The sequence below is a fragment of the Oreochromis niloticus genome, linkage group LG10 (assembly GCF_001858045.2).
Source record: "Oreochromis niloticus isolate F11D_XX linkage group LG10, O_niloticus_UMD_NMBU, whole genome shotgun sequence".
Taxonomy (NCBI): Eukaryota; Metazoa; Chordata; class Actinopteri; order Cichliformes; family Cichlidae; genus Oreochromis; species Oreochromis niloticus.
The window spans coordinates 4139862-4159743 of NC_031975.2; the positions used below are offsets into that span (position 1 = coordinate 4139862).

Consider the following 19882-nt stretch of genomic DNA (forward strand, 5'->3'; position numbering starts at 1 on the left):
ATGAGGTCGGGAGTCTGCGTTTCCATAACTGTAAAATCGGCTGGAAGCTGCACGGTCTTAGCTGTGTGACATGGTAAAATGTGAGACATGGAATTAGCACTATGGCCTGGCTCATAGCTGCAGATGGAATAACATGCTAGAGATTACGCATGTAAGCAGATCAGCTTCAGTCCTAAGGTGATTAGATTGAGAATATCAAAAAAGGAATTATGCTCAAAATCTGCATGGAATCATTGACAGTGATATTGACATATGCACTCAGATAGACTGTAATTGGCATGAGTTCAGTGGGGGCAGGGCAGTTGTAACACAGCTTAACTGTATTTCTGTCGGAGTATGTGCCAGTTGTCTTGTATGATCATCCCTCCTTATATTCTAGCCAGCAACAGAGCTAAAGAGGATTTTAAAAAATGGTATTAACCAAATGCACCATGTCAGGCACACTGATGTTTAATTCTTAAAAAACAAAAATCACACTTATAAAAACTCTGAAAGGAAGGTTTTTTTTAAGAGTTTATCTTGCTCAGATGGCTTAGTTGTGTTAAAATATTAATTTATCAACTGTCACCACATTTATTTTATTTAATAAGTCATTGCTACTGCAGAAACTGTCGAATCTGCATCTCACTTTTTAACTGAAAACATTAATACTTTTAAACTGTTCATGCATTTATAGCATTCTTATGAGTGCGTGAGCGTGTTATCTTTCTTGGTATATGTCTACCAAACAAGATTTAGAAACTCTGACAGCAATTACAGTTTCTCTGTTTTTAAGTCTTGGTCGATCCTCAGTAAGTACCTGTGAACAGCTATATTCAAGTCTCTCAACAGCAAGTATACGTGTTCTGTAAGGTTTGGCCTGGGCTTTGGGTGGGCCCCTCAAGGACAGTCAGACTTTTCTTAAAGCCAAACCTGGTTTTCGTTTGCCCTGAAGGCAGGATTAATGGTGTGCTTCTTAAATGTTTATCCTCCTGGGAGGGCTTCTGAAGCTCTGTTAGAGCCATCATTCAGGGCAAGTTTGGATACACAGTTTGATCAGACAGCCAAGAAGTTTGGTGCTTTCAAATGTCTTTGACAGTTTTTGGGGTCACTGTGCTCCTAGGAACACTTTTATACACAAGCCTTGTCCCAATTTGTCCCAGTTCATTTGCTGACTTCTACAGTAAGTTCTGTGGACTTCATTAATTGGGTTTGGAGACTCTAAATGTGTTTGCTAATGAGACATTTTGAGTTTCAACATTTAGATGATTTTTGTAAATGTATTCATATCATAATGATATGGTATTAGGAGATCTGGGAGAAAACTTACTATTGTCAAGCTGCTCCCAGTCTGCTTCAAGTCTGCAAAAAGTGAAGAGGTCTGCATTCTGGGATCAAACAGAGTTTTAGAGATCAGAACGCCACTAAATGTAAACAGATTTCTCTAAAAATGTTTGTGTTTAAATACAGTATTACATTTTTTCCCCAACTTAACTGAGTCTAACCCTAACCCTAACTAACCCTAACCCTTAGTCTGACAGCTAACAATGCAGAATTCTGATGTGTACTGATCTTTGTACAGCAGCTCTTTAGTTGTTTCTTTTCTCTTCCTGTTCATTCCTCAGTTCTTCATTTTGCTATGGTAAGCACTCAGTTGGGACTCAAAATGCAAAGAATATAATTAACATTTGTCATTAGGGTCAAATGCATTAGGATTTTAAAGGATCCTTATAAGTTCAGAAACTGTAAAACTGTAAAAGCTGAAGGAGACAGAAATATGGAAAAAGTGACCAAAAAGGCGAGAACCTTTAGAAAATGTCCATGTCCTGCAACTCTCGCTTCTTTATTGTAAGACCCCAGCAGCAGAGGACTGTAGCTTACATGAATATGGTTAGCAGAAGTCTTCATTGTTTAGCCACTCATCACCTGCTTTAATTGTAGACCTTTCTAGATAACACACACACTGCAAGAAATTACTGAAACCTCCATTGAACAGTTATTTTGCAGTCTGCCCACTTTAATCTGCAGTAATGGATTTCTTACTGTAAAAATATTATGCTTTAAAAACTGTATGTTTATATCTCTGAATTCAACAGTTTTATGACAAAATGTCAACATTGTTGCAGTTTATTTATTTATTTGTAACACTTAAAGAAGATTACCCAAATAAATACAAAATACCCTGTTTAGGATCATTCCAAAGCATCTCCATGCTAGTATCCCAAAGCTTTTGAAACCCTTCCAAGACTGATGGATGTCACTGACTTTGTTTCTCATTTGTTCTTGAGATTCTTTGGAGCCTATTTCACTTTGTATTTAAGTGATTTCTTGATTCGACAGGTCTGTCCGTAATCAAGTCATCAGGGCTGTGTGTGGCTAGTGAAACTAAACTTAGCTTTTCAAAAAAATGTGGTTAATCAGTTAATTCATGATATAACAAGGATAATAAGGGGGGCAATTACTTTTTCACATAAGGCCAGGCAGATTTACATAGCTTTTTCCCTTAATACATGAAAAAAATGCATTTTGTATTTACTCAGGTAATCTTTGTCCAATACTGTTGATCAAGTGTGACAAACATGCAAAAACAACAACAGCTTAGAAATTCTTAAATTGTTTTTAAACAGTTCCATGAAAAAGTACTTTCCCCTGTTTTGATTTCTGACTTTTCACCACCACATTCACTGGTAGCCGCTGATTTTATTTGACTTTTATCACATCACAATAGATTATTTCTATTCATTCTTTAAAAGAAGGAATCTGCTGGAGAAAATAGCAGCTGTGCAGGTTTGTCTTTGTTTTATTGTGTATGTTTCCTACCTTTATTAAGTTTACTGTTCATATTTCCTCTCCAACCTCTTCTCTGTCTCTTCAGCCCCCCCCAACTTTCACAGATACACCACCTCAGTACGTGGAGGCCAAGGAGGGGGGGGAGCATCACTTTGACCTGTATAGCCTTTGGGAATCCCAAACCCTCAGTCAGCTGGTTGCGGGAAGGTAGTCTCATGGTCAGCAGTGCCAAGTATAAGGTAAATACTTTATATTCGTATCAGATGTTTATTAAATATGTTACTATAGTCACACTATGTTCAGACTAACAGTTGCAGGCACTGAGACCGCTGTGTTTGTACAAAGCATCTGGCCTCATCATGCAAAGTCTGCCAGCAAGGTGCCGACTCGCACAGTTAAATATGTAAAAGTTTACTTGTTAGCAAACTGTTGCTTCTTTACACCAGTAGCTGATACAGGGCTACACCATCATTTACTGTCAAGTTTTAGTACAAGTCTGATATTGAATTTTTGTAGCGCCACATTTGGTCTCTACCAGTTCTGAGTGAGCAGGGTCTTTCACTTAGCTCAGTTTAGCTTTTCTTAGCATCATATATAAACAAGGAAAAAATGCCAAGAGATACTTCCTCAGATGTCTAGTCTTATAGTCTTAATCATCAGAGCAGAATTCAGAAATTCAGAAGTCTAGTGAGTATTGCAGATGTTATGGTTTTCTCCCACATGTTCTCTTCACTGTGAGTGTTTGTGTGTAGGGGGGCATTGAGCACACTGGCTGAGAGATGGTGAGAAGAGAAGATAGTGTCACTCAAGTTGATGACATCTCATTAGCCTGCAATAAAAGCTTCCCAACAAGCATTCAGTTATCTAAAGCAAAGATGATCAGAAAGGAAAAGCCTCAGACGTCTCTAGGTTTGATGGCAGGGAGCCTGGGGCTGGCTTGCAGGTCTGCTGGAGAGGAATAACATTTAAAACCTCTCTGGTGAAAGTCTGTTGCTTCCTTGATTGTCTCACACTGGTCACTTAAAAGATGTTTTGAGCTGTAACAGCATCTCGGGTCAGGCTGTTGTGACTTAACTTCTCAGGTTGAATAAATGCGTTTGCAGTCTTTAGATTGAGAGATCAGCATTTAAAATGGCAACATTCAATTAACAGACAACTCCTCAGCTTGACTCCTTGTTTCCTTACTACTTTCAACAATCAGAGATTATAAGATTCGCTGTGTGTTCAAGCGCAGTGAGTTTTTCTCAGTAACCATTATTCCATTCACACATAATGTAACAGAATTTTATTTTCATTTAAAAAGAAGCCTTTTGTGGTCGTTTTGTTGCTGTACAGTACTGAATCCTGCAAGAATGGGAATGACTCCCTCAGTTTAGATCAATTATTTAGGTGACTGAGCTTTGTTCACAGGAGAGTTATACATATAAATTTGTCCCTCTCTCAGGCAGCAGCTTTCTCCCAAGTTAGTCACGATACTTTGGCCTGTTTTAGACTGATAACAACCGTAAACCGTGAGCATGTGCTAACATAAAGATGTGAGAGAGATTTTAATCTGAATAACAATTTGGTTTTGATATGAGTGGCTGCACTCTGATCTGATTTAGGAGAAAAACCTCTGAAGACAGATCTGGGTGGTGAGCATTGCTTTAATTTAACAAAATAAGTGGTAATGTGGTGATGTTTGGGTTTCCACTGAGGAAATGGGCTGTAAAATGAAACTCCCAGGGATGGTTGCGGTTGCCTTGATTTCCAGCAGGTGGAGGGGTGCCAAAAATTAGGAAAAAATATATTGATATGTCCTCAACTCAAGTCAGTGATTCAGTAGGTTTTATGCAAGACAGCGACGATGGGGAAAAAATAAAGTCATTTTCCAAAAATGGGTTCTGCAGTTACTGCGTCTGATTTAGTGACCTTTATTATTATTGAGTGTCTGACCAGACCACCCCCAAATACAAAACTTTCACACTGATATTTTCTGTCTTAGGAACTAAGGAAGCACATAAAATTAAACTGTATGTGGTCAGCAACCTGGATATTATAGGAATCATACAGGGAATAAAAAACAGGCAATAAATAACAGGGATTGGTCTGCAAGTAAACATACTACCTGGCAGATGATGTTGGTTGCAGGCATTTTTTGTTATAACAAACACCTCGCTGCTCTCTGGCCAGGTCTCACTCAGAAAAGAGTTTTCACCTGGAAAAATCCTTTTTTTCACACAAAGTGTTTCATTTTTTGTGTTAACCCATTATTCTTGTTTTTGTTCTTGGTGACCGCTGACATTAAAGTTAATTTAGATGGAAGCTCAAATGAACTGCTCAAGTAAGTGCTTGGAGGCATTTGTAAATGGTTGCCAATTAGCAAGACTTGCTTCTATAAGAGGTTTGGTTGTAAAGGGAAATGTTTAACAACCACACTGCATAACACAACATACTGCTCGAAGGACCTAGAAGACCGAGTCAAAATCAAAGGAAGCTACTTCCTGATCTCGAATGGGTCTAAATCCTTGGCACTTTTACAACCAAATTCAAAGACTTTAATTGATTAGCTGCTTTTAACACTTAAGATTGTCTTGTTTCTGTACTGTGACTGCATTAATTCAATTTATTCATTCAATTCAATTCAATTTTATTTATATAGCACCAAATCACAACAACAATCGCCTCAAGGCGCTTTATACTGTAAGGTAGACCCTACAATAGTACATTCAGAGAAAAAACCCAACAATCATATGACCCCCTATGAGCAAGCACTTTGGCGACAGTGTGAAGGAAAAACTCCCTTTTAACAGGAAGAAACCTCCGGCAGAGCCAGGCTCAGGGAGGGGGCTCGTTACAACAAACTATTTGTCTTCTGGGTTTTATTCAGTTACATGTTTGTGTGTGTGCTCAGGTGTCCGATGGGAGTTTGACGGTGCTATCCATCACCCGGGAAGATCGGGGGGCCTACATGTGTCGAGCCTTCAGCCCCCAGGGAGAGGCTATTCACACCACACGGCTGCTAGTACAAGGTAAGCTATTCTAAGGATTTCCAATATTGCATCTTCATTCTGTCCTGTGGTACTTCCCTTGGTGATTTCATAAGGAGTTATGAAAAGTAGATAGTTTTTTTGTTTTTTTCAGTTTTACAGGGAATGTTTTTAAATAGACGAGTTCAAACATCTCACACCACAATGAACGTCAGTCATAATTGTTAAACTTGGTAACATTTTAGGATGTGGAAATATCTGAACCATTGTGGCTCCATAGTGTAGTGGTTTACACATTTGCATAAAAAGATCCCTGATTTAGTCTTTAAAGAAGACACAAATCCCATTTAGGGTTGCGTTAGGGCATGTGGAGTGAAAATCCAAATCACACACACAGAGCTTCCTGCTGAAGCGACTCTTTGGGAATAAGGAAGCAGCAAAAAGTAAAAGTAATTAGTATAACATTGAAGTAGATTAGTGGCAGTGGTAACCAATGTATATAAAAGGTCAGATTTGCTTGAGCCGTGTTCTGCCCTGAAAGTAACATTTAGATAATACTTAGGTAGATTTGTGGCTTGTCCATCTGCTAATTCAAGTTTCAAGTTCAAGACTAAGTAGCACAGTAGGGAAATATGGATTCAGAGCTAAGTGACGTATCAGGAGTAAGACAGTCTAAACAACGATGAGCTGACTAGACTGAAGAGAGCAGGTCATGAAGCTCTAAAACACTGGGAATTGGAACAGCTGTGCCTATAGTATTGGGAAGACAAAAGCGAGCACACCATCAGAATACAAATGATAAGGATATTTGAAGAATTATTACACAAATTTATCTTTTCACCCAAATTGTTAGGACGGACTTGGCATTGGCGATGAATCATTTTTCAATAAATTTAGAGCCAGATTGCAGTAAAACTTGCAACTTCACACTGACGCACATCTGTTAGCTCTAGCATATTTTAAAAGTTCACTGAGAACTGTCAGAACAGGATTCATTAGGTAGTATCAGATGTCGGGAAAATGCTCCTGCAAGATTGTGATTTGTGATTTCCCCCCCCTTTTTTTTTTTTTTTTTTTTTCTTTTAGAAAACATCAGGGTCATACTGTGAGACATTTTCAGTCCAAAAGCACACGTCCCCCTCTGTTACCTGTCACACACAGAAACTAAGCACATTGCAAAACCAGCCAAATGTGTTGGTCATTCATCTCAGAGCCTAAACCTCTGCACCATTTTCTATGCAAAACCGTCCCCCACAGCCACAGACAGATAACAACATACCTTCTGAGCTAACAGTGAGTGTCTATTTGGGTATATTAAACATCTGCATGCGTCGCTTTTCAGTGCTGTTTATGACACATACTTGCCATGTTGATCCTTTCACAATTTCATTACCATTCTGGGTTGTTTTCTCCTGTCACTGCATATTAGTAGATCATGACATCGCACAGAAAACTATGGTACATATGCTACTTTTGCTAAAAATAGCCCCATTCCATCAGGGAAGCAGGATCAATCCATTTCTGTGGGTATGTGGGGGTAAATGTGGTATCAGCAGGTGGAGTTTGGATGGGCCCCCATAATGGCCAATCACGTCAGCTCCCTTTACTGCCTTTGAAATGCAGCAGACAGTTTAATGATGGTCAGTCTATGGCTGCTTTGCTGGAGAAAACTGCTCTGCTCTCATAGATGCAGAGGCTCAGCACAAATACATTACATTGAGAATTTAAAAATATGACTTTGGGGCAGACAGATCTATTTTTGAATTGAATTCGCTGTCTGGTTTTAAAGATAAAGTGATATTACTTTATAGAGGCTGGTGTTTTAACTGTGAGTTTGTGATCACGCCAGTGTTTGAATATTCATACATTTCAATGTGTGTAGATTCTATTGGAGAGAGCAGCAACTAAAGAAAGATGAGAATTTCTAGGTTCACCATTTTTGTTTAAAATGTCGCTTCAGAAATAATCACATAAGTAAATAGCATGTTACCAGATAATATGCAAATATTATATCATAATTCAGTTTGCTGACATGAAAACATATCAAATCACTGTTCCACATCCCCTCTTGTTTTCTCTGGTCTCTAAACATCTGAAAACTGAGGCGAGTTGTTGGACTTTTGGGAGAGGAATGATGTCCCATTCTTGCGTGATAGAGGATTCTAACTCCTCAACACTCCTGGGTCATCTTTGTCATATTTTTCATTTCAAAATGCACCAAAATCTTTCGATTGGTGAGATGTCCGGACTACAGGGAGGTCAGTTTGCACCCTGGCTTTCCACTACAAAGCCATGCTGCTCTAATAGATGCAGCATAGTTTTGTATTGTCTTGCAGAAATATGGAAGACCTCCCAGAAAAGCTGTAATCTGGATGAGCATATATATTGCGCTAGAACCTGTCTAAACTTTTCAGCATTGATGGTGCCTTTGCAGTTATCCAAGTTGCTTAATTTAAACCTTCATGTACTCGATGCATGGCGTTTGAACTGAGCCCTGATAACAAGCTGGATGGTCCCTCTCCTCTTTTATCCAGAACATTTGGCATGCATGTTCTCCAACAAAAACTCTACATTTCAATTTGTCTGACGAGAGAAGTTTTTCACTTTGCCTAAGTCCATTTTTAATCAAGTTTGGTTTCTGAAGTTAAAGTTTCTGGATCATGTTCACATATAAGGTCTTCTTTGCATGAAAGACCTTTAACCCTATATTCATGGATGGCACACCAAACTGAGATCACATACAATGATTCCTCGCAGTGTTTCTGAGCCCAGGCAGTTATTTCAATCACAGAATCATATTTGATTTTAATGCAGTCCTGTCTGAGGACGTAAAGATCACAGCCAGCCAATATTGATTGCATCCCTGCATTGCAATATGGCTTTAATATTTAGACGAAGTAGGTTTTTAAAGTCATGGCTGGAAACTTGAATATGCAAGCAGAACATGAGTAATGATGCTCCTGATACTCAACTGTTGATATAAACTGAGTAACTAGAAGCGTGTCTTCTACCCACCTTTTGTGCAATCTCACTGACATAACACAAACATAAACTATAGCATACATACATCCACAGACGACCTCTCCCCAACCCACAGGACCGAAAGTGTCAGTTGTGAATGTTCATGTAACAGACACCACAGACTTTCCACCCAACCCCACCAAGGGCCCATGCCCTAAAAGTTCACAGCTGTTTTAGGTATTTTGATGTTAAGGTCAAACAAGGATATCTAAATTTGCATTTTGCTGAGATAATTGAGCAGTATCATGCTGCGGGATTAACAGACACTTTTCTATTCACTGAGACGTGCTGCTAGCATTGCTAATAATGTAAAATGTGTTCATCTAAATCAGTCTTCTGCCTGGTGTAAAACAGTCACAACCTTTTTGATAGCAGCAGGCTGCTCCCTCAAGCATGCTATCACTTTCATATGAACACACCAGGCAGAGTAGAATTTAAATAGTGTATGATGCTGCAGTGTGTTTAGGAGTGAGAGTAGAAAGACAATGCTTAAATTAGTTCAGGGACGTCTTACAAGTACATGGTACATCAGGAACATTTGAGCTGAGATAAAGAAATAAGAATGAGTGGATGCTTTTTTTTGACTCTGGCTCTAAATTAAATGTCAACTTCTGTATATAAAGCAGTTCGTCTGTCTCAGTCCAGGCTCCACCACGAAATCATCACATATTTACCAAATGAATCGTTAATTGTCTCTGATGTCTCCCATCATACACGTCACTTCTCAATGTCGCTGGTATTTTTCTTCTGGAAATGAAAAGTAAATACCCTTTAAATGTGTGACTTTGCAGCAACTTCAGAGGTGATTTGTCTGACCAAAGAGGAAAGATAATAACACGCTAACCACAGCATTCCAGGTCATATAATTTAAAGATCACTTCCCAACTGTTGAATGGACATAATCTGACCACTACTGAACTGAGGAAATTGAGACTTGATCTCTAACTGAACCATTTTCATTGACTTTTCAACAGATTAATTCAATTTACTTCAATTTATATTCACAACCACCGCCACTTGAAGGTGCTTTATACTAAAATACCCCACAATATAAGAAAGACACACCAACAAAGTATTTGGAGATAGTCAAATAGTAGGAGAAGAGAGGCTAGGGGACAAAAGTCAAACTATAGGAGAGAGAACCAGAGTTGAACAATAGAGGTGTATACACACACAGGGAGTGAAGAAAATGAGTGAAGATAGAAGAAGTGCTTATTGCATTATGGGAAGCCCCCAACAGCCTAGACTTATTGCAGAGTAACTAAGGGAGGATTCAGATTCATCTGATCCAGCCCTAACTATGTGCTTTATCAAAAAGGAAGGTTTGAAGCCTAGTATTAAATGTAGAGAGAGTGTGTCTATCAAATCCAAATTGGGAGCTGGTTCTGCAGTAGAGCAACCTGATGCTGAAGACTTTGCTTCCCATTTTTAAAAACTCTGGGAACAACAAGTAAGCCAAAGTATTCTGTTAGGCACTATGATGATGTGATGATATGACTGATTATTGAAGAGTTTGTATGCGTTTTAAATCCAATTCTGGACTCCATGACTGACTTTTGTATATGAAGAAGACTACCCACTTACATGCACAAATTGGAATCTTATCAGGTAGATACAATTCAAGCCACTGCAGCAAAATTCATTTAATATCAACGGTGTGTTCTCTATAGTAAAATATTGTGATCAATGATATTGAACATTCAGAGCACAGAGATGACTTCACCGTCAGAGGCTATAAGATGAGGTTAGTTTTAGTCACCGTTTGACACAACCAGTTGTCATTACTGCCAATTTGAATTGCAGTCTTATCAAAGCTATGCTATCCCTAGCCAGCAGGTTCAAATGTACTTCAGTGTCGCTTCAGTGGCTCCTGGAATACATTTTACTACAGTCGCTGGGGTCTCTAGTGGGGGAAAAAATCAACTGGAAAGGTGAATGAGTTGTTGGTTTAGTAGGGCCTATGGCATCAACAGGTTACTCACAAGCCAAGTATATTGGCTCGTATATAGGCTGTTAATGATATAGGTTTAGCTATGTGGGAAGTGAACTAGAACAGCATGAAGCCAAAGCCATTGTTTCCAGAAGTGTCCACAGAGGTCGACCACAGTGGACACTTCTGGACATGCAAAAGTTTGACTCTAATAGTTATGAAAATGTTTTTTATCACATTTACTGCCTTATAAAAGGTAAACAAACAAAACAAATTCTGGCAACATATGAGCTGTAGATAGATCATCTAGTCCCCTGCCAAATACTTGAAAGTGTCCGGATTAGGGCTGCCACAATATCAGATTTTCATGATAATGAATTTATGATTATTGATGATGCAATATGTACTGAAAAAAATCTATACATGTAGCATAATAAAAATAGTGTTTATCCTTTATGCAAAATTTTCTTTAAGGTGTTTTTTTCTTTTTTTGACTTATAAATCAATATATAAGTGCACAGGTGTGGTCAGAGATCTGTAAACATAACTGTACAAAACATACAAATAGAATTATTTCACAGTTACTATGATATTATGATTTGTGCATTATTGACACAGCTCTCACCAATACAAGGTTCTTGTGACAATCCTACTTTGGACCCGAAGATCCCAGGTGGTTTTGTGTAACAACTTATCTGGTGTGTCTGAACAAAAAAAGGACAAAGAAAAAGCACAAATATTGAGCAGCTAACAGGATATTACTGATAAGTTTCTCATGGGCCCCTATGACAAACTAGATCTTGGTTACCGTTAGACTTTTTTATCAAGTGCACTATTTTTATGTTGCAACAATTGTTGTGTATTTTGAAAGGTGGTATAGACATTCAAGTCCATTTAATGAACAACTATAATGACTTTTCTAAGTATATAATTTTTCCATTTAACAGTCGTCTAAACTTCTAAACTTTATAGAATTCTTAGTTTCTGAATTGGTAGACTCGGCATAAAAAGTTTGCAAAATCAAAAATATATAATATGCAGAACTAGCTGCTATGATGACCCCTTATGACTAACAGAACAACTGAATATATGTGTTTTACATTATAGAATTTTTACTTCCTGCATAAATTTTATGGTATGAAATAATAACAATTATTTGCTAACTAATGAAAGTATGTCATCCAAGTGGTTTCTAAAACGGACCCTGACTTCTGTAATTGTTCAGATTAACTCCTCTGTGTGTGACTTTACAGACAGAAATGAGTGGCTAACAGACAACATTATTTTATCTTGTTTTTAATATTTTTTACTGACCTCATGCGTTCATCAAATCTGCTGGATGAAATGGGTTTTCTCACTTCATATGGTGGTTGTTAGTAGTTTTTATTTATCACAAAACAGGCAGGCACAATGTTCACAGAGATCACGTTTCTCTTTGTGACTAAGCACCAAAACACGGGCCGAGTGGTTGTTTGACCCATCCTGTATAATTTATGGTAGAGATGGATTAATAGAAGCCCTCCTGGAAAGCCACTGAGCAGCAGATCAGCTAAAAGACTCCTGTGCCAACAAATCTCAGCTGGTTCCAAATAGGGCGTGTTGGCACCCACACAAACAGACACTCACTCACACACCCCCACTCAAACACCAACAACACAGTGAGCCAGCACAGGCCTAATCGTGGTTGTCCTGCTCAGGGCCTGGCAGATGGAAATGCTATGCCTGTTAAAGGATCAGGCTGTGGGCTACAGATCAGAACTAACATATGAGACTAGCAGTTTTTAGTTGCAACACTGGCTCTGAGTGTGTCTGTGTGTTTGCATGTGTGTGTGCATGTTGGTGACATTCTTTAAAGTCCATCCTTGTATGAAGCCAAGTTATGAACAAAGTGGAAATTCATTCATAAGTGTGCGTGTGTGTGTGTGTGTGTGTGTGTGTGTGTGTGTGTGTGTGTGTGTAGACGTGCATCATTAGGAGAAAGTCAAAGGTTATTCCAAAGCAGCTGTTATAGTGTAGATGCTGGGTTGGGGTGGGGGTTCTTTTGTCTGTATTTGATGGTCTGTGTAATATTAGTAGGTTGATTTTATGGTTTTCATATTACAGAGATTTCAAAGAGAAGGGTTAATTTGCTGACAAGGTACTGTTCTGTTTCTTCAGCTCTGTCAGCCACTGTCTGTACTCTTTGCTGAACCTTTCAGTCCTTTACAATCTAAAGCACAGCTATCAAATGAAATTAAAGTACAATTATTATGATTGCATTATGCTGCATTATACTATGAATGTCTTACTAAACATAAAGTTATATACAAACAATAAACTGTATTTTTCAGTAAGCAATAGCTCATACTGCTGAAGCTTTAAGCTCCAATAGAAATGGTTGAAAGAGTTCTTACAGTGCATGTAATGTTAAACTCTGTAACCATAAAGACTCATAACAAATAATACAGCTGAAATAAAAATACATGTTTTACTAAATATAATGATGTGTAAAGTAATTCTGCCAACCTACAGGTCGGTTCATGTGTCAGCTTCTCTTTTCTAGAGAAAATAAATAATTCAATTCAGTTTCATGTTTATAGCGTCAAATCACAAATCAACATGAACTGGTATATAATAATAACGACAATAATGAAGAAGTATTTTTACTGCAGGTTTGACAATCCCTCATAAACACAAAATAAACTCCATTATTCTGATTCTTTTTAACAGATTTCCAGTTCATTGGGAAACTATGTGAATTAGCTGTTTTGTTTTGCATAAATAAAAAACATAATTAGCTCTGCATATTGTAGCTCATCAGCAAATAAAGGTGCTCAGGTGGGACTGGTGGCAAGTTTTTTTCATTACTTCATTAACCTTTAGTAAATTCAGCTTTTTGTCACTTCAGACACAGTAGACATATTTAAATGAGGTCTTCTACATTAAATGACCCCAGACTTTTTACATTTACATCACATCTTGTTTTGAGTAATATTGTCACATTTTTAAGGACTCATAATAATAAATAACAAATCCTGATACCTACTCCACACTACTACTACTACATCTAGCAGAAAGCAGTAAATACTGTATTTCCAGATAAAACAGTGTGATTATAGATCTGGTTATGGTCAGAGGGAGGAAATGATTGCAAATCGCAGTGTGAACACATCCATGCTTGCAACGAGGATCCATCTGGCACAGCAAGGATCACTCAATAAATTTTCATAATCCTTTACTGAGTGCAAAATAAGTATGTGACATGGCTCTGAGGTCTGCAGTGACATTAAGAATTCAGAGTAGAGGTGGTTGTGTTAATCCATGCATTAGAGTCTACGGCCAGAAATAACCTAATGTGACCCCAAACCAGCGCATGTCAACTAATTCCTACATAATCAATATTTGTTCTGTAGACATATGATATATGATTAATGCTTTGTGGTTTTAAGTGCCAGTTAAAAAACTGTAACTGTAGCCTTCATCAATCTTTAAGTCTTTAATGTGTCTGATGCACATGTTAAGCCATCATTACATAAAGTACACCATGCTCGTTTCTACATTTCGGCATGACAACTCACAATTCAGCTGACAGGAATGGAATTTTCAGATGTGATATGTCCTTGATGAGGGTCTCGTGACATTAAAAAGTCAGGTGGGAACAGATTTGAGTTGACACATAATTAGTTTGTATTAATTTGAACATTTTACTGGTAGCTTCTTTGAAAATGCATTGCGGCTGCTGCCACACCAATTAATTTTCATGAGGAACAGAACAAGGTGAACTGCTTTTGGTCACAAACTGAACCTGCCTAATTCATTAAGTCACATGAATGTTTCTCCCACTGTCTGGTGTGAGAATTCAGAAGAGGACAGTTTGTCCAGCCACAGTGAGAAAGTAGTTCTGATGAACTAACAACCCAAACCGTGCTTCCCAGACGATTTTTTCTTTGAACCTTAAAAAAGGCTTACGCATTAGAGGTATATTTCACAAAGACAAGACCAACTGTGCACTCCTTAAGGAGTGTCAGAGTTAGCGGGATTAAAGCCAAAATAAACTTTTCTATATCCAACAACAAAAAGTTACTCAGTCTGCAGCAAACATGTCTAACTGCATGTATCAGGAGTGGGATGGAAGTGCTTCAAAACTTCCCTTAGAATTCTCCAGTTTTTATGTTTTCAATATCGAACTGAACCCAGTCATGAGCCAAATACAGCCATATGTACAAAACAGAAGTAACTCTTAATAGCAAAATCGTCTAATTTAACTTTGCAAAAAGCTAACAACTTGTCATCCCAAAGGTTGATTCTATTTATCTGGACCTAGCATGCAAAGCGAAGAAATGTTTCATCACTCATCCAAGTGACTTCTTCAGTCTCAGCTGACTGCAGGTTTCCCCAACCTTATAAACAGTACATTTGCACAATGACTGAAACCAGCCCACTGAATGAACAATGGGCTGGGAGGTCAGTTCCTTGATCATTAATATGCAAATTGTCACGACCATTGGTCAACAACCACTGATCAAAGCCCATTGAAATGTTTCTCCCACTGAAAACACCATGTCCAGAATGAACAGAATCAACCTTTTGGGATTTACCTACCTGGATAATTAAGCATGCATCAAGACAACAAATTGTCATATTTTTGCATCTACCAGAACCAAGGAGCAGACTCAGACCACAGTTAAGAGGTTCAAAAAATTTATTCACAGAACAGAAAAGATTAACGATACGCAAGTGTAACGGGGAACTGGGAACGGTGCTGTCAGACAAACTCTGGAGGTTTATGAAAGTAGGGAAATAGACTGTTAGCGAAACTGCAACTGCAGTTGATTTGTGGATTTAAAATTTTCAAACTGTGGAAAACCAAGAATTATGGGAGGGTGAGAGAAAAACAAAAAATGAGTTCTAGGGCGAGTAAAGAGATTCCCAAATGTTGACTGAACTGCTCATCCATAAAGCAGGTCCATGGTTGCCAGTGCAGTCTTGAGATCCCTTCCCAGGCACTTAAATCCTAATTCCTACCTTGCCTCAGGTGACCTCAATAGGTCACATGATGGGGTAGGGCAAGGTCCTACAGTGGCTTCACTCTTTAGCCCTGGTGATCGTAATGACCCACCACTGGCTCATGTGACATGTTCAGTGGGTCAGGGAACCTCAGGAGTACCTCCAAAGAAAACAGCCCACACTAGGGGTTAAATACTTGGGATTCCCTATGATTTGTCTGAAGGACTGAAGAAGCCTCTCGATGATCGATGAAACAGCTACACTAACCTAAGAAGTCCAGCTGGCTTTTTTAAAATTCTCTGAACTGAACCTGTCAGCAGCTGGCTGAAAGTGACCAGTCACATTTGGACCTTCTAAAGGTTAGACTGATTTCTGTGACCAGAATGATCAGAATTTAGCTTTGAGAGTAGAGTTGCCTGCGAGTGCACAATGCAGCGGTCACCAAGCACAGAACCTTGCATGTGTGATGGCTGTTTTGTTATCCAGTTATCCAACTTGTTACTTACATTATTCCATAAATAATTCTCATTCTCATTCTTAAATAATTTCTAATAAAAGCATATTTAATACGAGCATCCGGTGAGCCGCACCACAGCATTAGTGGTTCTGTTATTTCATCTTTTAAATTTCATATTTCATTCTAGAAAAGTAGATGTCCTGTCAAGCAAATATTCAATATGATAAAGGTTTATTAGACCTGCCAATGAAAATATTTAGCCTTGTGTTTGTTTAACTGATTCTGTGTGTTTCCCACCAGGCCCTCCATTTATTATATCACCACCGGAGAACATTACAGTGAACATCTCACAGGACGCCTTCTTCACATGCCAGGCCGAGGCCTACCCTCGCAACCTAACCTACACATGGTTCTGGGAAGAGGACAACGTCTTCTTCAAGAAGTAAAGTTATGATCGGGTTCATTACTGTCTGCTCTATCACTCACCTGTTTGTACAGTACAAGAGTCTGTGCTGTGCTGTTTTTGTGGTGATATTCAGCACAATAACTTCTTAAACTGACTTGCAACAGACTCATTGTCACCTCTCAGTCGTAAAAGCCCGATGGGGTATCGTTGTCACCCTGCCGGGCAGGTGGGCAGTGTGGGGTTTGTGAATACAATAAATCGAGAATGGGCCATGTAGAATTTTGAAATTCATAACATAGGTGCATATAATCTCAGATGAGTTTGAATCTTAGTGACCTCAAGGTCAGAGGTCAAGTTTTCTGAAAATCTTGTGAATCCAGAACTTTCACATTCATGCCATAGGCGCATCTACCAAGAGTTGTGTTTGGAGGTGTCTAAGTTAGGTGAAAAGGTAGAAGTAATAGATGGTCAAAAGCTAGTATGAAAGTAGTGACAGAGAGGAAATACCCCCTTTTTTAACTGAGCAGCTAAACACATACGCATCTTTAAGCAGAATTTAACGTGACTTTCTGACTATGCTCTTCCCAAACATAATCCTTTAAAATGAGGAGATTTCAGGTTTTTAGGCATTAGACATGAAAATATTTGATACCTTTGCATTGCAGAACTAAAACCCCTTACTCTATGCTCAGTGGATAAATAATGAATAACTACCAAAACAACAGGCTAGTGTTTTCTCATGTCACGCTTGTACATGACAGCTTTTATAACATAGCAGCAGAATTCTTCAATAATTGATGAAACTGATTACTTATTAAGAGATTTACTCAGAAGCAAGTGTGCCTTGCGCTTGTAATTAAACAAGGCTTCGATGGCGAAATAAGTTTTAAAATCCAGCAGCATTTTAGCTTGTGAGAAGGCTGAGCGCTTGTCTTTCACATCGTTAAACTTTTGAACTCGCTGCTGTTTTCTAACAGTATTGCCACTTCCTGTGGCGCATTAGATTATAGATAGATAATATTGCTCAAGCACTTTGCTGTTTTATGTAACTGCCTTCTCACACCATAAAAATTCATTGTTGTGAAATTCAAAAAATTTAACTAAGTGTACAGATCATTAAATTAAAAAAGTATATGAGAAAACTTGCGTGAATATACAGACAAACGTATCTGTGGCTAAAGGTTCATTTTAGATTTAGTGAATATAAGAATCGATTGTTTATATCACTTATTTTGTTCGATAATCCTGCAGTAATATTAGTCTGCCCGTGTCACCACGTGTTGTCATTTCCACTGCTAATGGATGCGAATGGATGCAATACACTTGCCCATTTTGCTTGCCTATAAAGTGCCCAGCAGCCACCAAAGCCTGAAGTTAAGACAGGTTTATAATTCACATTCCCACTGCATCACATTACATCAAAAACTGTTTTAGTGCAATGTTTGGGGGGGACTACATATACAAGAGGGTAACGAGAAAAAGAGGATTGGGAGGAAAACACAGCTGGGACTAATCACACACACAGACAGGCAGGAAGCTAAAAGCAAGATTCTAACACAGGACTGTCAAAGTAAAACAGAAACTACACGAACATGGACACCTGGATAACTAGATGTACTCCAAGGAACCCAATTTGGGCCTGTTTTGTTTAGCCACAGTTTTGCATGATGATATCTTACAGTCACTGGGTTGACTAGAATAAACTCTGTGTACCAAAATATTCTGGAATCAAATAATAAGACAAAAAAATTTTGGACACAAGAGCTTCTACAAATGCAATATCAAGTTTCACTTTAAAAGCTTTATGCATACTAGATAGCCTAGAAGTCGGATAACCAAAGGCAGAAGGACATTTAAATCTGCCTTATTTGTTTCTTTCCCGTCCCATCCTGTCATGTACTGTGTGTGGAAGGCAGGATTGGACCCAAACACAGTCCCACAGACAAGATTTAAACACAAAAACTCAGCCTTATTGCTGGCACAAGTTAATACAGAACTAAACTGTAAAACATAGGAAGACACAGACACCAAATACAAGAGAGAAACACCTGGGAAACATGGCAGGCACTAATTCCACTGACGGGGAAGCACAAAACAGAACACACACAGAGGAGAGACTTTCAAAGCAAAACAGGAAGAACGCAGACTGAGTAGGACAGGGGTGTCCAACTCCAGGCCTCATGTATCAGTGTCCTGCAGGTTTTAGAAATCCCCCGGGGTCAACACACCTGAATCAAATGATTAGTTCATTACCGGGCCTCTGGAGAACTTCAAGACATGTTGAGGAGGTCATTTAGCCATTTAAATCAAGGAGCAAGGACACATCTAAAACCTGCAGGACACCGGCCCTTGAAGCCTGGAGTTGGACACCCCTGGACTGGGGGAACAGACAGATGCACATGACTGACAGGGGAGGAATCACAAAGGCAAACCAAGACTATAAATACAGAATAAACGCAGGAGTATAACCATACTGGGCTAAGAAATATAAAATACACAGAGAACCTAATAAATAAAAAAGACTCAAAGAACCAAAAGACAAGAAACTCAAATTGCTGGGTCAGAATGACCCAGACACATCCTGTGTTTCCCCACTCTCTCTCTTACTCCTCCCTCCTATTTTTTCCACCTTTAATGTCTAATAGAAGCGAAACAACTGAAAATTGAAAAAAAAAGATTCAAGTATAGTACTTGATTAAATGCAGTTAGTTAATATTCCACCAATGTACATCAGTAATCAAAAGTAGTTGAAATAAAAGTAAAAACGAATATTTATTAATATTTTTAATCAATATTGACTAATATTGATTAAAAAGTAACACTATGTCTAAGTTGACATTTAAATGCTGCATTTATACATGCTGCATGTGACTAATCAGATCTCATAGTAGCCGAACACCTTTTGGATGACAAAAAGGATTATGGTTGGATGAAGGGGCAGCTGAGAAATCTGCAGCACTGTGTCTGACGCTAAGCGAAGCATGAACCCGGACCTCTGTGATCCCTTTCTTCCCTTCTGGCACAGAGCTACAAACTGAATGGTTTATAGAGTTTTTATATGTCTGAAATATACAATGTGGTACTGGCATCAATAAATCCATCAACCTCACACTCAAATTATTTTGTGCTGTAGGGTAGTAAGTAACAAGCATGGGGAAGTACATGCTCCTGTGATTTTCAGCCACCTTTGAAGCCTGTAGACTTATAGTTCCTCTGCAACCAACTGTGAATCATGACTCAAGCTGCATGTTACACACAAGTCAAAGTTACATATCTGCTGGGAAATAAGCAAAAAATAGCAAGTTAAATATAGAGGTTAAATACAGGGGTCTTATATCATCAAT

The 19882-nt window shown here is 38.5% G+C and overlaps 1 protein-coding gene across 1 annotated transcript in view; it reads left to right on the forward strand.

The window, feature by feature from the left end:
* The window catches only part of igsf9bb (immunoglobulin superfamily, member 9Bb), a 146264-nt gene that overhangs the window by 48794 nt on the left and 77588 nt on the right, over positions 1-19882 (forward strand). Inside the window, 4 exon segments of the mRNA XM_013274190.3 lie at positions 2856-2905; positions 2907-3008; positions 5663-5780; positions 16433-16574. Coding sequence (XP_013129644.1) covers positions 2856-2905; positions 2907-3008; positions 5663-5780; positions 16433-16574 — 412 coding nt within the window.